Source organism: Dermacentor silvarum, chromosome 8 (assembly GCF_013339745.2).
Source record: "Dermacentor silvarum isolate Dsil-2018 chromosome 8, BIME_Dsil_1.4, whole genome shotgun sequence".
Taxonomy (NCBI): Eukaryota; Metazoa; Arthropoda; class Arachnida; order Ixodida; family Ixodidae; genus Dermacentor; species Dermacentor silvarum.
In genome coordinates, this window is record NC_051161.1 from 147,795,724 (window position 1) to 147,813,028 (window position 17,305).

Below are 17,305 nucleotides of genomic sequence, written 5' to 3' on the forward strand. Positions count from 1 at the left end.
TTCAGGACATGTTGTACAATTTGGGAAAAAAAAACTTACCCGCATGAAGTTGCCAAATCCGGCAATCAGCCATTAAAAACAATAATGTGGCATTTCTTAAAGTGACCCCACCCCGTTGGAGCATCCAAAAGCGAAAAGTTTTTTGCTTTACCTTAATCTTACGTGAACCTTTGTTGTAATGTGTGGAAGGCTTTTCCCAATGCAAATTCACACCTAGTGGTAATTTCAAATATATATATATATATTGTCACGAGCTCTCATAACAGAGGGCAGAAGCAGCGCGAATGACCACGGGGACTGTTGGTGAAGAAGGAAGACGACGTTCGGCTGGTTGCTTTTGTGCCGGGCTTGCAACACGCCAACCGTTCCTTTTCATCTGCCCTGCAGATTTAAATAAACGCTTCTCGGCGTAACATTTGGTGGAGCTGTGCTGGGTACCTCCCACGACCGACAACGGAATCGTCCGTACAAGACCTTCGGAGAAGCCGCCGCCTTGCCGGACTTTTGCCATCGGCCACCATCATGCCTAGAGAAGAAGATGCTCCCAGTACTCCATCGACAGGACCAGCTCCGATTCAACACTACCGAGAGCCACGCACGTTCTCCGCAAAAGCAGGAGAAGATGTCGATGAGTGGCTCACCCATTATGAAAGGGTAAGCCAGTACAATCATTGGAACGCCGTATCCCAACTGAAGAACGTTGTTTTCTTTTTGAGTGGCACAGCGATGGTGTGGTATGACAACCATGCGGACGCGCTAACTACCTGGGCCTGTTTCGTTGACGAGATTAAGAAGTGTTTTGGCGATTCGGATGCCAAGAAGAAACGAGCGGAATCAACGTTAGCTCAGAGGGCTCAGGTCCCTGGAGAGACTTGCACCACATTCATCGAGGAAATTCTAAAACTGTGTAAGACCGTAAACCCCCGAATGTCAGAAGAGGATAAGGTGGGACACCTTTTGAAGGGAATCGCGGAAGATGTATACAACTTCCTCATTGGGAAAGATAACTTGGAAACCGTATCAGATGTGATACGGCACTGCCGTACCTTCGAAACACTGAAGACTCGTCGAATTGCCCCGAAATTTGGACGGCTAGCTAATGTGACGACTGTAGCCAGTGTGGACACGAATCCCCCAACAGACTTATCGTCCACCATTCGGCAGATTGTCCGTGAGGAACTCCTTCGACACGAAGAACAAGCACGGTATGTGGCCCCACGTTACAGCTCCTGCGCTTTCCGAGACGCCATGTGTGCAACCCCCTCGACTCTTTGGCAGCACTCAGTAAACGCAGCGGACTTTGGCAGCTATAGAGATGGTCCACATCATGACCTGAACCAGCCGTCCTATAACGATTCTTTTGAACAAAGCCTTGATCAGCGCCCACGCAACGGTCGCTCACGACGACCAGCCACTGCCTATGACTCGCAACGACAGTATATTGGTTACTCTCAACGCACGGCCACGGCTGAACAGTGTCTTCAACATCCCGATGTTCGCCCTATGCCTGTGTGCTACAGCTGTGGCACACCAGGTCACATAGCTAGATACTGCACCCAACGTCGACCTTCAAACTATGGGCAATCGATGCCATCTGCGTGGCACAGTGGTCGTATCATGGACAACCAGCGGCCAGGGAACTCCGCTCTAGGAAGCCACTCCCGAGAAGAAAGGCCACGTACCTACACCTTAGGAAGCTACTTTGGAGAGGGAAGACCTCGTAACCGTTCGCCTGCTTCCGACCGCACCCTGACACCACCACCAGCTTTCCGAGCGTATCGATCACCATCTCCACGGCGGCGCATCCCGTCATCATCTCCGCGGCGCCGCTTCCCGTCACCCCCGCCGGAAAACTAGCCAGCGCGACCGATGGGGGTGAGGTCGCTGGAAAATATGTGCTGCCGACTGAGATACCTCCAACTGTTTTCATGCTGAAGAATAGGGTTCATGTGTGTATTGACGGTGTGTCTACCATGGCTTTAGTCGACACGGGTGCAACTGTTTCCGTCATGAGCGTGCTGTTTAAAAGTCTTCTGGGACGCAAAGTCATGTTTTGTTGGGACCAGAGCACAAGTTTTCGTGGAGTGGGTGGTGACTCATTATATCCGGTCGGAGTTTGCAATGTGGATGTGTCATTAGGTGGTCGAGTTTTTAACACTGAGTTTATTGTCCTTCCTCGTTCCACCCACGACGTGATTCTAGGGATCGACTTTTTACAGTTGTGTGGTGCAAATGTTGACTGCCGCACGGGAGAACTCAGTGTGGGCGAAAGTGCTTTATCGGTGATCTTGGAAAACTCACCCAACCAAGAGAGTGTATTTTGCGTCTCCGAGGATACCGTTGTGCCCGCTTTATCCGCGATGGGTGTTTCAGTTGTTTGTTCTACTCGCAACCCGTTTGATGCTGCAGTGGACCCTGTACATGTGAACTGCCTAAAGAAAAACGTGTTGGTTCCTCATTGCATGGTATCGGTGCTGAATGGACGCACACGACTATGGGCGATAAATTGTTCTACTGAAGCGGCGGTGCTGCCTCAAGGCTTAAAGCTGGCCACATTTCAAGAAGACTCGCCGATACCCATGGCAGTGCTTACAGAACTTCCGGACACAGCAGAAGCCAGTAACATGCGCCCTGTGGACTCAAAATTCGTCTCCATGGTCGCTAAATCGCTCAGTGACCATAAGCGCGATGCGTTGGTGGCGCTCCTTGTGAAACACTCCTCAGTATTCGACTTCACGCAGCACGACGGCCCGACATCGATCCCTGTGTCTAGAACTCGCCACCGCATCAACACAGGATCTGCTCAACCGATTCGACAAAAACCCTATCGCGTGTCGCCCGCAGAGCGCAAGATAATCAGTGAGCAAGTCGAAGAAATGCTAACCAAAGGAGTCATTCAAGAGTCATCTAGCCCTTGGGCAGCACCAGTGATATTGGTGAAAAAGAAAGATGGTACGTGGCGATTCTGTGTTGATTACCGACGCCTAAACAACGTTACCAAAAAAGACGTGTACCCGCTTCCGCGAATAGACGACGCGATCGATTGCCTTTATGCGGCCTCGTACTTCTCCTCTGTTGATCTGCGGTCAGGTTACTGGCAGATTCCTATGCACAGTGAGGATAAGGAAAAAACTGCATTTGTAACGCCCGACGGATTGTTTGAATTTAACGTCATGCCTTTCGGGCTGTGCAACGCGCCCGCAACGTTCGAACGGTTCATGGACACTGTACTGCGTGGCTTGAAATGGGAAGTTTGCATGTGTTACCTGGACGACGTTGTGATCTTCGGCCGAACATTTAGTGAGCATAACAAGCGTCTGGAGTTGGTGCTGAACTGCTTGGAGAAGGCTGGCCTGGTCCTCAATTCAAAGAAGTGTCATTTTGGGGAGCGACAAGCTATTGTGCTGGGACATCAGGTCGATAAAGAAGGCATTCGACCAGATCCACAAAAGACTGTGGCTGTAGAGGCATTTAGGGAACCTCACAGTGTCAAGCAATTGCGAAGTTTTTTAGGCTTATGCTCCTACTTTCGCCGATTCATTCCCAGATTTGCTGACGTGGCCCATCCTCTCACGCGCCTTCTCCAGAAAGGCGTTCCTTTTGAGTGGACCGCAGAGTGCGACTCATCGTTTCGTCAATTAAAGTTTCTCTTGACGTCACAGCCTATTCTTCGCCACTTCGATCCCTCAGCACCAACAGAGGTTCACACCGATGCGAGTGGTGTTGGCATCGGCGCTGTGCTTGTTCAGCGCATCGGTGAAAGCGAGCACGTGATATCGTACGCTAGCCGCTCTTTGAGTCGCTCCGAGCGCAATTATACAGTTACCGAGCAAGAGTGCTTGGCGGTCATCTTCGCGGTGCAACGCTTTCGTTCATACCTCTACGGGCGCCCCTTCACAGTGGTCACGGATCATCATTCACTGTGCTGGCTTGTGAATCTGCGGGACCCTTCTGGTCGACTTGCGCGTTGGGCGCTCCGCCTACAGGAGTACGATTTTGTTGTTTCCTACAAGAGCGGTCGACGGCACGCTGATGCTGACTGTCTCTCTCGGATGCCACTGCCGACGACTGAATGCGACGCTGACAACTTCGACCAATACATCGCTTTTGTATCTCCGGAATTTCCTGATATGGGTACCTTCATATCCGAACAGCAGAAGGACAAGAGCTTGCAGCCACTCTTCGCGGCCGCACACGAGCCTTTAGAAGATAGCCGTTTTCGCCTACGTGACGGCGTCCTGTACAAGAAGAGCTACTCGACCACTGGCGCGCGCTACCTTTTAGTTGTGCCCAAGAGTCTCCGCATTCAAGTGCTATGTGCCATGCACGACGATCCCACTTCAGGTCATCTGGGATCCACACGAACACTCTACCGTGCTCAAGAACGTTTTTACTGGCCCAAGATGCGTCACGATACCGAGCGGTACGTCGCCAGTTGCACCGAATGCCAGCGTTACAAACGACCTACAAACACACCGCATGGTCGACTTCAGCCAGTTCCGCCTTCCAGCGCCCCTTTTGAACAAGTCGGCATAGATCTCCTGGGCCCCTTCCCACGATCCTCCAATGGCAATCGTTGGGTTATTGTGTGTGTAGACCACCTCACCCGTTATTGTGAGACGGCAGCGCTGACATCGGCAACAGCAACAGAAGTTTCTATTTTCTTGTTATATTCCGTTATTCTCCGACATGGGCCTCCTCGCATTATAATCAGTGATCGTGGGAGACAATTTACTGCAGACGTTGTCGAAGAGACCCTTCGTCTGTGCTCATCTAACTTCCGCCACTCGACGCCATACCATCCACAAACCAATGGTCTGGTAGAACGTACCAACCGAACGCTTGCCAACATGCTGTCGATGTATGTCGATTCCGCACATAAGAACTGGGACAGCATCCTACCTTTTGTCACCTATGCCTTCAACACCGCGAGACACGAGACCACCGGTTACTCACCGTTCTTCCTCCTTTATGCTCGTCCGCCGCGTTACACACTCGACACCATGTTTCCCTACTTCGCTCATGACAATGACTCTATTACCAAGGTCCTCTGTCGAGCAGAAGAGGCGCGACGCATTGCTCGGCTACGCACCTTGGCCTCGCAGGACCGGTCAAAGATCCGCTACGATGGTCGGCGCCTACATGTATATTTCGATCCTGGCGACCTTGTGTGGCTCTGGACGCCTTTACGGAAGCGCGGCTTGTGCCAGAAGTTCTTGGCCCACTATGTTGGGCCCTACGTTATACTTGAACGCCTCAGCGAGGTCAACTATCGAATTGCACGCCTCACGAGCACTGGACGACACTCGGCCAAAACCGAAGTCACTCACGTTGCCCGCCTGAAGCCTTGCAATTCACGAACGACTGACTGACTTGCCCGGCGGGCTTCGTCTGCCAACGGGGAAATGTCACGAGCTCTCATAACAGAGGGCAGAAGCAGCGCGAATGACCACGGGGACTGTTGGTGAAGAAGGAAGACGACGTTCGGCTGGTTGCTTTTGTGCCGGGCTTGCAACACGCCAACCGTTCCTTTTCATCTGCCCTGCAGATTTAAATAAACGCTTCTCGGCGTAACAATATATATATATATATATATATACATATAATATATAGATATTACAGCAAATTATCTAAATCCAGGGCTTTTTTACAATAGCCCGACCGTTCGGTGTAAGCGACTACAACTTCACATTACCGCAGCAGCCTTGCGCCAGTCTGGTCACATTGGCCTAAGCATTTTCTTGGACAACACACTCACACGCACGCACACAACATTGTTGATAAACTTTTAATGCAAAGCATTCTTTGTGAACTTCAGGCGCTGCCTGTGTATGTATAACTTTGTCACTGCGTTTGCCTCCCCACTCCTGCTATAGTCAAATAAGGCTGCAGTATATCAAAATAAGTGTGCATGTGCACGTGTGCGTGCATGCATGTGTGTGTGCATTGCCTAAGAAAATACATAGACTACTGTGATGAGATTTGGCCAAGGCTGCTGCGGTAATGTGAAGCTGTAGCCACTTACTCTGAAGTAGTCCCGCTATATTCTAAACAGCCTACAGGGATTCAAGTGCTTCATACTCAGAAAGCAGGCCAACGTCAACAACTGCAGCACCGTCACAAAGGGACCAAAACAACAGCACTCGTAGGCATAGTGGATTCGCACAGACAGTACATGTGAAAAACATTGTCACATGCATACCTCACCACAGAGAGCAACCGTTGATAATGACCGCCACGCCCAGTAGCAAGGCAGTGGAGGATCAAGTGCAGTGTGGTGGCAGTGTTAACAAAAGTGCAGACACATAATCACAGATCAGCAGTTTTTCCTTTGTAATATATTGTCCTTTGACATACGAAGTATAACAGCATGTGCGTCTACTTGCATATTATTGTCGCATAGTAGCGACGTTGAAGAACCAGAGAGATGTGTCACAACTGTGAGTCAGGAATCTAACTACCGTATTTTCCGGTTCATAAGTCGCATTGGTGTATAAGACGCACCTGTTCATTCGGTAAGCTATTTTGAAAAAATATTACAGTGACATTTCACTCCGTGCACGCGGGTCATGCGCAAGCGTATGGGTGCCATATATTTCCACTCCAGGCGCATTTCTACCGCCATGGTTGCCGCGACGTTCCGTACAAGGTACCAGGACAATGACATTGTCCCCCCACGCCGTATGCTGTATGTGCGAGTGAAAGCGTGCACCTGTGAGCCGAATCGTGCACAAGGGAGGAACGCGAGAAGGCAGTGTGGGAGGGGGCGGCTTGTACTCTGGTAGCAACTGTGTAGTTTGCGCAGCGGCGCACGCAATATCTTGACAGCAATCTGCAGATGCGACGACTTTGGGGTTGGTCGACTCGCGGTCGGCCTGCCGCCGCTTACGTAGCTGCTCCATCCTTCTCGCACAGTGCTCGAGAACTCGATCACAAGAAGAACATGACACCTCGATAACACGCACAGAACACTCATAGCAATTAAGTCAACCAGCGCGCTTCGTGGGGCCATAACATGAAATCCGATTTTGACAGCAGTTTTTCTGGGAAAAAAAAACGTACATAAGTCACACCGTTCTATAAGACAGACCGACGAAAAATTCAGAAAGAAAACGTGTCTTATACACCGAAAAATACAGCACAGTATAGACCACTTATAACACAACCACTTATATAGTGCAGGACCGGATATAATACGGTCTTTTCAGAGTCCCGTTAATTTACCCATAGCACTCTATGTATGCGCGTATCGCTTATAGTGAAGTTGCAGGGGACACAATACCGGTTACAGTGCGGCTGCCTGGGAGTACGGAAGTCAGCTGAGACGGCGAACACTCCCCTCAAACGGGGACCGGAATTATTCGTGCAGCATAGCACGATGCACGAACAGTGCGAGTCGTGAAATATCGTGGCACGCAAGCGCACAGCGAGCGAGGGCCACGAAAGTGCCCACGCCGACCAACGAGGGCGGCTGGGAAGTGGATTTGGCCTCGGCAACTCCCCCACTTCGGTGGCTCCCCTCGCCCTCCCTCTCAACTCCCTCGTAGCTCCCTCTCCTTCGACTGTCACCGTGCGCGCCCGCTGCCGTGCCGGCACCGCTGCTCCAGCCGGCCCTGTGCCAGCTCCTTGAAGTTTCGTTTTTTGCCGTTATCGGGAAGCGGGCGTTTGCCACTGGCCAGCGTGGGCAGTTTCGTTGGCCGGACGGGGACAGCGCTGCTGCTTCCCTCTGCGCTGCAGCCACAGCATGCAAGGTCAACACGTGACTAGAAAGTAGAGGAAGCATAAAGGAGAAGGTTTCACCGCCATTTTCTACGCGTGGCTACGGTAGTGTGGCTGAGACGTCGGCACGTGCACGCATGTTCCGGCGCAACGCAGAATCGGAGACCTTGCCATTTGAGAGAGGGTGAAATCTCCGCCGCGTTTTTTTAATTTAATTTTACTTTTTTTTGTTTGCACGTGCCATTGAGGGGTCTCTCCTAAGCTTTTACTCTATGGCGGTGCCGGAGCAATGCCGGTCGGAGGCGCCGCTGCGTGATTTGGCACGCTGCCGAGAGCATTGTCGGTGCGTGGCATGTTCGAATTAACCGTCGCAAATGATTTTGTGTTCAAATTACCGGGCGTTTTTGCCCATTGGAATACACATAACTTTGACGGGACCACAGCGTCAGTTCGAATAACCCGGAAGTTCGAATTAAGAGTGTTCGAATTAATGAGATTCAACTGTAAATCGAATGCAAACATTCTAGCCGCATTCCTCGACTGTCGCATATGCGTGGCGGCTCGGTGGGCATGTTTTGCATATGTGCGGGCCTTGAAAATTGTTGCTTTGATTATAGTGTGGTACCGCTTATAGTGCGGATATTCGTGACTCCGGGGACTTACGTTATAAGCGGTCTACTCTGTACTTACTGGGCAAACTTGAGCCCAGAAAAGCAAGCAACATTCAAAGCACAATGAACGCGGCGAGCACAGTTGACCCATAAATCAGATTTCGACTGATAAGTGCACTGGACCTTTACACATGGCTCACCGTACATTCCAGTGCGATAGCTGGTGGTCGCGTACGTGCCAAAATGTACACGACTATTCGCATCGTGCACACAATCTGGTTAGGCAAGGTTCTCTCACTGTAGAATCGGCGACACCGTTCGGGAAAGTTCCGATACGTGTAGGCCTGTCTTACGCTGAGCATTAACTTTGCAACAATGGTTAGCTGGTTAAATACGGTCACTGGAAGTCTGCATTGTTTCGTTGGAGGACGTGCACTCAGATGACATCTGTCAGAAGAACTGTAAACAATGTATGCTGGTCATTATTGTGTCATGTATAATGCCCAATATGGCTTCTCCACTCATTAAAGGCAGCAGTAAGGGGAACATGACTAAACATGCATAAGAAGCCAGAATGCCAACAGAGAATCTGCAATTGCCGACCAAAACTTGCCAGTGTGGCGACAATGTTAGCCTCACTTCTTGAACCACTGGTGGCAGGCTTTTCAAGCAGCTGAAATACAGTAGAACCTCGTTGATATGACCATGTTTCGTACGATTTCCCAGTGCCAATGTTTGCATCAAGATTGCGACAAATGGCAAAAAGTTTGAGAGCAGTAGGCATCCGCAGCAGCAGCTTCCCACAGTACTCGCCCACCTGTGTCGCATGGAAATGCCGCCACGCACTCGGTTTCCTGTTCCATTACCAGCAAATCTCACAGGTTGTTGCCTGTCGCCATTCACAGCTATCACCGACAACCCTATATCAATAAGCACCTTCGCTCATCTATTTCACAACAAGTGTGGTGTAGGAAGCATACCCCACGCTTTTATAAGGTGATAAGCCAAACACACCACTGTTCCCTGCTACAGGCGACGCAAACCAAGCGTCATGCTTCACTCTAGCAGCACTGCATTCCGGTGTTGCCCATACTGTTAATTTAATTTCGGTTTCCCATAGCCATCTTAAAACGACAAAGCGGGTCCTAGGCCACTCGGGCTCCACTATTTTGGAAGCTTGTCGGTGTCTCGTGTCACAGCGATTCTCACCTAGTCGGCATGACAAAGCTCTCAGCCAAAATGCCCCGCCCAAAAAAGCTGCTGACTGAGGTCGAATTCAAGGCGTGCAAATTAGCCAAAGCCGCGAAAACAACAATGCAGGTTACGGGCCCCAAAAGATCTGTGCGCATCGGCAGCTCACGCTGCAATTATTTGCGCAACACTTTGCATTATGGAGATGTCAACTACAGTTGAGCATAATTTTTTAGTGACTTCGAATCATGTTTTCCCAGGTAGTACATTCTTTCTTTCCTTTTTTTTTCAATACGAATGAACGAGGTTCAACTGTATTCCTCTCCCAGTATAAGTCGCCAAACAACTTCCATAGCTGAAGCCAAAGCCAGGGCTCAGACAACTGACGTACCTCCTGTGGAGTAGCCGATGGCGTAGACAATCCTGCCGGCCAGGTACAACAGTCCGGAACAGGCAGCGAATTTCTGTAGAGTGAAAAAACATTTTCACATCACTTGCCCGATGATCACACTGTTCTTGCACAGCATGACCACCTCAACGAAACAGGCAGCCAACACTCAATCACTCACTTGCTGAGATATGCGAGGCATTCCATTCCCATGACATCATCCGCTAGGTGAGCCTGTGTCACACATACACCCATGCAACAAGCGTGCAATTATACCTGGGTGCCGTACATCCCAAGACTGTACAAAATGCCTTGAATGTTACTTTCAGGTTTGCTCACATGTTCTCTGTTGAGGTGGTGCTTAGGTGTTCGCGCAAGTGACCAAAGGAACAAAAATATTATCACCATGCAACCAAGGTGTGCTATCGTGGACCTGTTCCGTTTCAGAGATAAAGTGTGGGCTACACGGGAGCAACAAATAGTATCAGCGCTCCATTGCACTTAATTTAATGAGCATGTAACATGCCACCTTGACTTACTCTCCTAAGAGGCCATCCTTACCTTTCCTTTTACAAAAAAAAAAAAAACTAAGTACTTGGCAGTGGCTATGCAGAATTACATTTTTCTGTAATATATCTGTGTTTGACAGCAACCTTTCTTGACACTCAAGGAAAAGCTATGATGGTAATGCTACTGCACAGGTGTCACTTCACCAAGCAGCTGAAATTGTTGGGCTTTCTTGCACCCCTGCTTTTTTTTAATTGTATATTTTGACACAGATCGACACAAAAAAGTTCATCGACGATTACGATACTCCCTAATGCAACATTTGAGCGCAGATCTACACATGTTTTCATTTCTGGATATACTGGCTGGCGCGGACAGTCTCTTGTACGGCACGTTGCAAACGAGGCGAAGTGTGGCATGACTGCCTTGCTAATCTGGAGATTGCGAGAGCTAGTGCGTGGGTGACGCGTGGGCACGATTCACAGCAGCAGCCACCGCCAGACCTCCCAGACGATGCGCTACTTTGGCACCATCTCGTAGCCATCAACGCCGCACTATGCTTTTCTTCTCACCTTTTCGCCATACCCTCCTCCTCCACTTTCCTTCTCGCGCTCTCTTATCTATCGATGTCTTTCACTCGTACTCCACGTTCGCTCTTTCATCCTTCGCTGTGCTCGTTCGCTCGGTTACGAGCGACGACGCGGACGCTTGCCACAGGAGCAGGCACCTAAGAGCTATGCTCTAAAAATTGCTTTACATCGAAAGGAAAATTCATAATAGGTAACGTATTTTCCGGTGTATAAGACGCATGCACCACATTTTGCAAAATTTGAAGAAAAAATTGGTATACAAGACACCTATATTTACTCACTTGTCACAAATAAGCTTCATTACGTGTGGCTGCATAAACTTGCCGTACTTACTAATTAACGTATCGGAGAACTTCGTCTGTGTAAGAACGCTTGCAAAGCGCCAAATTTGCGGGAGAAAATTTGGACGACCATGCATAAGAAACATCCCACATAAACGGAGGAGAAATATTTTATTCACTGAAAACCTTCAACGTCATCGTCTTCCGACAGGCTGTCAATAATTTCGGCAAGTTCTGGCAGTAGCATCGCTGGGGCCTCCCCTTCATCTTTTGAATAGCTGTCATCACTGCTTCCAATATCCTCGAGCACTTTTTAATCTAGTAGGCCTGCTTTGCGAAACCCTGCAGTGGCTGTAACCACTGAAACCACACTCGAGGCATCGCAGGCCCACTTGAAGCGTGCCGCATGCAACCTGTCGCTGTACAGCTATGAGCCCCTTCAGTCATCCATGCCTCCCACGTGTGCCGCAAAACAGCTTTAAAACAGCGGTTCACCACGATGTCGAGAGGCTGCGTAATTTTCAACATCCCACCTGGGATTACTACCACAGTGCAGTTTTTCGCTTTGATGCGCTTGAGCGTCAGTTCAGTAATGTGCGTCCGCATGTTGTCATGACCAGAAGGGATTTCTCGACGTTAAAAAATCCATCTGGTCACTTCGGCTTTTCGAGCCAGCTGCCCATCATTTCTTCACCCATCCAGCCCTTCACATTTGTTTGGATGACAATGCCGGGTGGAAAGGCACAGTTTTTCTTTTAAATATTAGCATGGGCGGAAGCTTTTTCTCATCGGCACAGCACGGCAGAACAACTGTGAAATGCGCCTTTTCATGGCATGCTGTCTTAAGTGTGATGACCTTATCACCTCTGTGTCACAGTCCTTTTCATTGGTATGTCAAACGTGATTGGCACTTCATCTATATTTATAATATGGCTGTCAGCAATTCCATGAGTTTCCATTTCTTTCTTCACAAAAGCTTGGAATCTTTTCCACTTTTTCCTTAAAGTCATCTGGAAGTGTTTGGCACATGCTTGCGTGAGCTCTTATCGCCAATGCTTTGCAGTGCATAAACCTGATGATGACACTGTGGCCATACCCGTTGCAACGAGCTTGTGTGACATGACCACGGTGGACTAATATGAAGAAGTAATAGAAAAGAATAGGAAAGCGAACTTATAATATATGTATATGCCCGCAAGCAACGTAGCTGTCCTCATATTTTGCCATTGTAGCCTGCGGCCTCCGAAACATCCGCGGACTCCGTGATCTGAAAACTCGCACAGCAGCATTTTTTTTCCCCCCTATCACTCTCCTATTATTTTCTTTTTCTTTTTTTGTTATGGCACTCTACTTTTGGCAGGTTGACATTTCAGTTTTGCATTTAGGATGCATCATTCATAATGGGCCAGTGTAAAGGTTGAAAAAAGGCCTAATCAAAATCAATTCAGAATTTGCCAAAAAGAAAAAAAATGTATATATGTATAAGACGCACTGCCGAAAATTTTGGAATAAGCCTGCATGTTATACACCAGAAAGTAGAGTACTCTGCAGTTGTGAAATGGTTGAGCATCTGCCTCGTATGTGGGAGGTGCTGGGTTAGAATCAAAGTATGACTTTGAATGGACCGATGTTTCTTATGGGCAGACATGCCTCCCAGCCTAGCGCTTGGCTACTTATAGGGGTTCTCATCTCGAGAGGGGGCGCTCTAGAGATTCGAACCATTCAAAGCAAGACCTGAATTGCTTGGTTTTCTTGTGAGCATTATAAATGAGATTTGAAATTATCTGCACTCAATAGATGAAGGACACACAGGAGACAGCATTCATGCACAAATATGGATGTCTACTTAGCCAGTATTGTATACAAAACTAATTAGCCAGCCTGGCCAATCCCCTGTAATGCGGTGATCGACCAGGGGTGGTATTCTTGATCATTCACTTTTGGGTATGCAAACACTTTTGCAAATTTGGGACTTGTGAGAGACAACGTTCCTGGCATAGTGCCAAGCATACTGTCGGCCATAGTATCTTATGCATCCAGTGCGAGTGTAGAGATTTCCTAAGGACGTGATTGTATTCACAAAATTGAAGGGTCAAGAATCCTGCCCCAGCACAGAGTAACCTGGAAATGAGTGCAACAAATGTGGTATTTGCTCCTACACATAGCAAATTCATCCGGGCACAGTTTACAGTCACTGACACCACCATGACTCAATTCCATAACATGCGGGTAATAATATGAGTATATATGGCTTGTGCACAGTCAACTCCCATCCATGAGAAACCGCGGCATAGCACATTTTTGTAATTGCCAACATGTAGTTAAGATCAGTTACATGCAATATCCTACTGAAACTTCTTGGCAAAGAAGACGTGCATTCCCACAGCTGAGACACCGGCGACACTAGATAGCAGGTTGGCGGATCCGGATCGCACTTCAACTTCTTGGCCTCAGAAGCCCCTTATAGGTCTGCTTCGTGTTGACCTCTGGCCCCTCAGATATAGCTTCAGCACCAGGGTGTCGAACCAAGCCGGAACAGAACAGAAAAGTGGAGCTGAACCCTTATTTTCAGCTGAACCAGAACCAAACCAATATTTTTTCTGCCATCTTGGAACCAAACCCAAAATTTATGGAGTAACCGTTTCGGACTGGTTCAACCCCAGGTTCAGTGCAGGTCAGGGTTGTGAAATTTTACAAGAGCAGAAAACCCCTCTTGCACCAAGTCTGCGCAGCGCAGCATCCTGGCGTACTACTTGGTCAAACTTGTAGTTTAGAAACTGTGTTTTTAGGCAGATTAGTAGCAGATGCAGAGGTTTCCACCTGGCAGCTGGTGTTCTCCAGGTGCAAGAAGAGGGAGTACAGTGTGGGTACTTGATGTGATAGGGTCGGGTAGCCATAAGCACCAGCGGGGGCCCCCAAGACCACATCATACTTTTGGATATACTTCACTGCAGAGTAATTTGTACGCTTTGCTGCATAACAGAGCTGCTGTGGGGCAAAGCTGACTTAAAGGACAGACAACAGCAATTTTAGGGGGTTTCGAATATTTCGAATAGTAAAAGTGTCCTTCGAATCGAATCGAATACTAACCAATTAGAACCGAATATTCGAGTTTTCAAATATTCGAACACCACTACTTTTCACCCTTTATCAGTGGTCAAAGCGACGCTCTGCATGCATTATCAATGGGATCAGCCGGCCATGAACGGTGGATAAGAGTGGCACAGAATCGAGCAGAAGGCATTGCTATGAAATCACAGCCCGTATCTCGACCATTGTCATACTGCCACTACAGATGCACAGAAAGTACAGTCAACACATGCACCGAATCTTCATCGGTGACTACAGATCGACTAGGCTTCGTTAGTTTCGGTTTCAAGGTGGTGCCAGCGACGTGGCTATGGCTATAATTTCAAACTTGCAGGAATTCACACCAGGCCCCCTGCCGGTGCACTAGCTACACAGTGCCCAATCTATGCGCATTTATGCAGCTGCATACATAAATGTGCGATTGGCACAATAAGGCTACATACATAAGCAGTTTGGTGGGATGCACAACAGATTCTGGCCTGATCAAGCTGCTTTATTTTGGGGAATCCTGGTCAGCGCATTCCTTAAAGTGTAGTGGCAAGGTGTGCCCACAACAAACCATAGCATGAACATGACACCCGAGCTCTCACTCTGACAGTTTGTAACAAGAGTATGAGGCTATAAGACCACACGTAGATTTCCACAAAATAAGTTATGATGCCTTTTTGGCAGCACAGCTCTTTAATAGAGGCCAAACTCGGGCGAAGCCTGCAGGACTTTTTTCCCCCTCTTTTAAAACTTTATTGTCAATATCCCTATTTTCCTTATGCCATGTTCGTTCCCAACAAGATGAGATTTCGTAAAACTCTGTTTCAGGGTGTCTACGTATCCAAGCCATGCTGAAACGCTCACAACATGACTGCGAATTGAGGCAGCAACTTCGCACTCAACAGTGCTAAAGGCTTGTTCTCACATTGCATGAATGACAGCTTATAGCACTCACCGGATACTCAAATCCACCGAGGAACAACAGCATCAGGAACTGCGGGTAGGTCTCAAGGCTGCACGAGACGGGAAAATGGCACTAGATAAGTTAGGTATGCGATTTATAAACACGATGTTGGGGGACTGAACAGAAGTCCTGCTCTTTCTGTGCTGCTCCAAGACACGGTTTTGGACACTTCTTTTTCTAACTTACATTAACAATCTTCCAGCTAATATCTCTTCTAGCATATGTCTGTTCACGAGGAATTGTGTCGTTTATCATTCAATCTCTAATGACAATGACTTCCCACCATTGCAAAAAATTAACAAAATAGCTGCTAATGTCAATGAACGCTATTAGATTATTATTAGTTTCGTTTACTCGCAAAAGGTATTTACGTCCACGAAGTATGTCACCTACAGCACTTGAATACCTTCTGCCAACACATGTAAGTACCTTGGCATGACCCTTTCCATGTCCTTTCTTCGTCCTCTCATATAACAGCTATCTCTAGCAAAGCCAACTGCACGCTGGCTACCTTCGATAGAACTTGCGCTTTGCTCCCCTCTCTGTGAGATTACTAGCTTATCTAACAAATGTCCAGCACTAGTGGACACACAGCTGGACATTTGTTAGACAAGCATTTGTTAGGACACACAGCTTGCACCTTTACCACATTTTTTATCATTTCTTTTTTACAGCCTCATTAACTTTGCCAGCTCACCATCTGTCCTGCTGCATAAATAATGCAAATGCTGTCTACCTTGTGCCTGCACAGATTGCTGCTCACCATGGCACTTTTTTTTCTAGAACTGCATAAGACTGAGATGCTCTTCCAAAAACACTGTGCATCCCTTCAATCCGCATGGTTTCAATGTTGCCATCAAATCAGCACTATATAATCACCCATCCCGCAAGCAAAACTATTACCTTGGCCACTTGACGAATAGATAACCCATCAGATAAATTAAGGTGTGGGGATGCGAGACTCTCACGCGTCCCCTGATGTTGTTTTCCCCGCATAACTCGCGTCTCCTGTAATCCGGCTTCTCCGCGTGGCTAAGCGCCGGCAGCGGTTGTGGTGGTTGTGGTGGTTGCGGCGCATTGCGAGAGATGGCACGAGTGTCGGGATGCTAACGCCACGAACGGCGGGGTGACTTGGGAGAAAAAGGTGGAAGGCGCTTCCTCTTCAGGTTGGGATCGGCGAGCGATGCGGATGTCCCGCGCATGTGCCGATCCACGCTTCGCGAGACCGTCTCGCATGGGTGGGAGCAGGGCACCAGTATGGTCGAACACGGATCGTTCGAACGCGCCACCGTTCACATGACCGTACACGTGAACGACTAGGCGATGGTGTCATAGCAGGGGGCAAACATATTCGCTCGCTATCCGGTCGCTGTGAGCTGGACTTCCTTGATTTGTCGCATCCCCATGTGACTGTTCTATGCATAGTAATTCGGCTAGTCTGTATCAGTGTATGAAAGGTGCAATAAATGCCCTTTTGTTTGTTTGCACTACTGTATTGTCGTTCCTTTGTCCCAAGAGCACATTTGAGACCCCACAAAGGTGACATCATACTAAAGATAAAATGGCTATGATGGCACTGAAAACTGGAGAGTACAGAAACCAACACCACTTATCTAAGTGAGTAGTAGACCCGAGCGGAAAAACAGGTTTTGCAAATTTCTGGCAACTTTCAAAAGCCTGGCGTAGGTGCTATTCTGGACATTAAAATCCCCTCATATTGTTAAATTGTGCAGTGTTGGTGTTTTGAGCCAATGAGGGAAAGCGTAGCCACCGTGTGAGCCAATGAAAGATGACAAGTGAAGATGGCAAATTTGACAATGTCATGGAATTTGAGCATCCAAAATAGCACCCCTGGACTAATGCTTCACAAAAAATTCACCCTGGTAGAATTTGTCTACTATGATTATGTGTTTTTTTTTTTTTGCTTGCTTTCTTTTTGCTTGCCCAGAATGAAAATTTAACTGCAGTGCTGCAGC

General features: G+C 48.2%; 1 protein-coding gene across 1 annotated transcript in view; it reads right to left on the reverse strand.

Moving 5' to 3' along the window:
* The window catches only part of LOC119461755 (microsomal glutathione S-transferase 3), an 84,187-nt gene that overhangs the window by 24,116 nt on the left and 42,766 nt on the right, over positions 1 to 17,305 (reverse strand). The window contains exons 4-5 of the mRNA XM_037723131.2: positions 15,321 to 15,378; positions 9,913 to 9,985 (exon numbers count right to left, since the gene is read on the reverse strand). Of these exons, the coding sequence (XP_037579059.2) occupies positions 9,913 to 9,985; positions 15,321 to 15,378 (131 nt within the window). The remainder of the gene's footprint in view (positions 1 to 9,912; positions 9,986 to 15,320; positions 15,379 to 17,305) is intronic.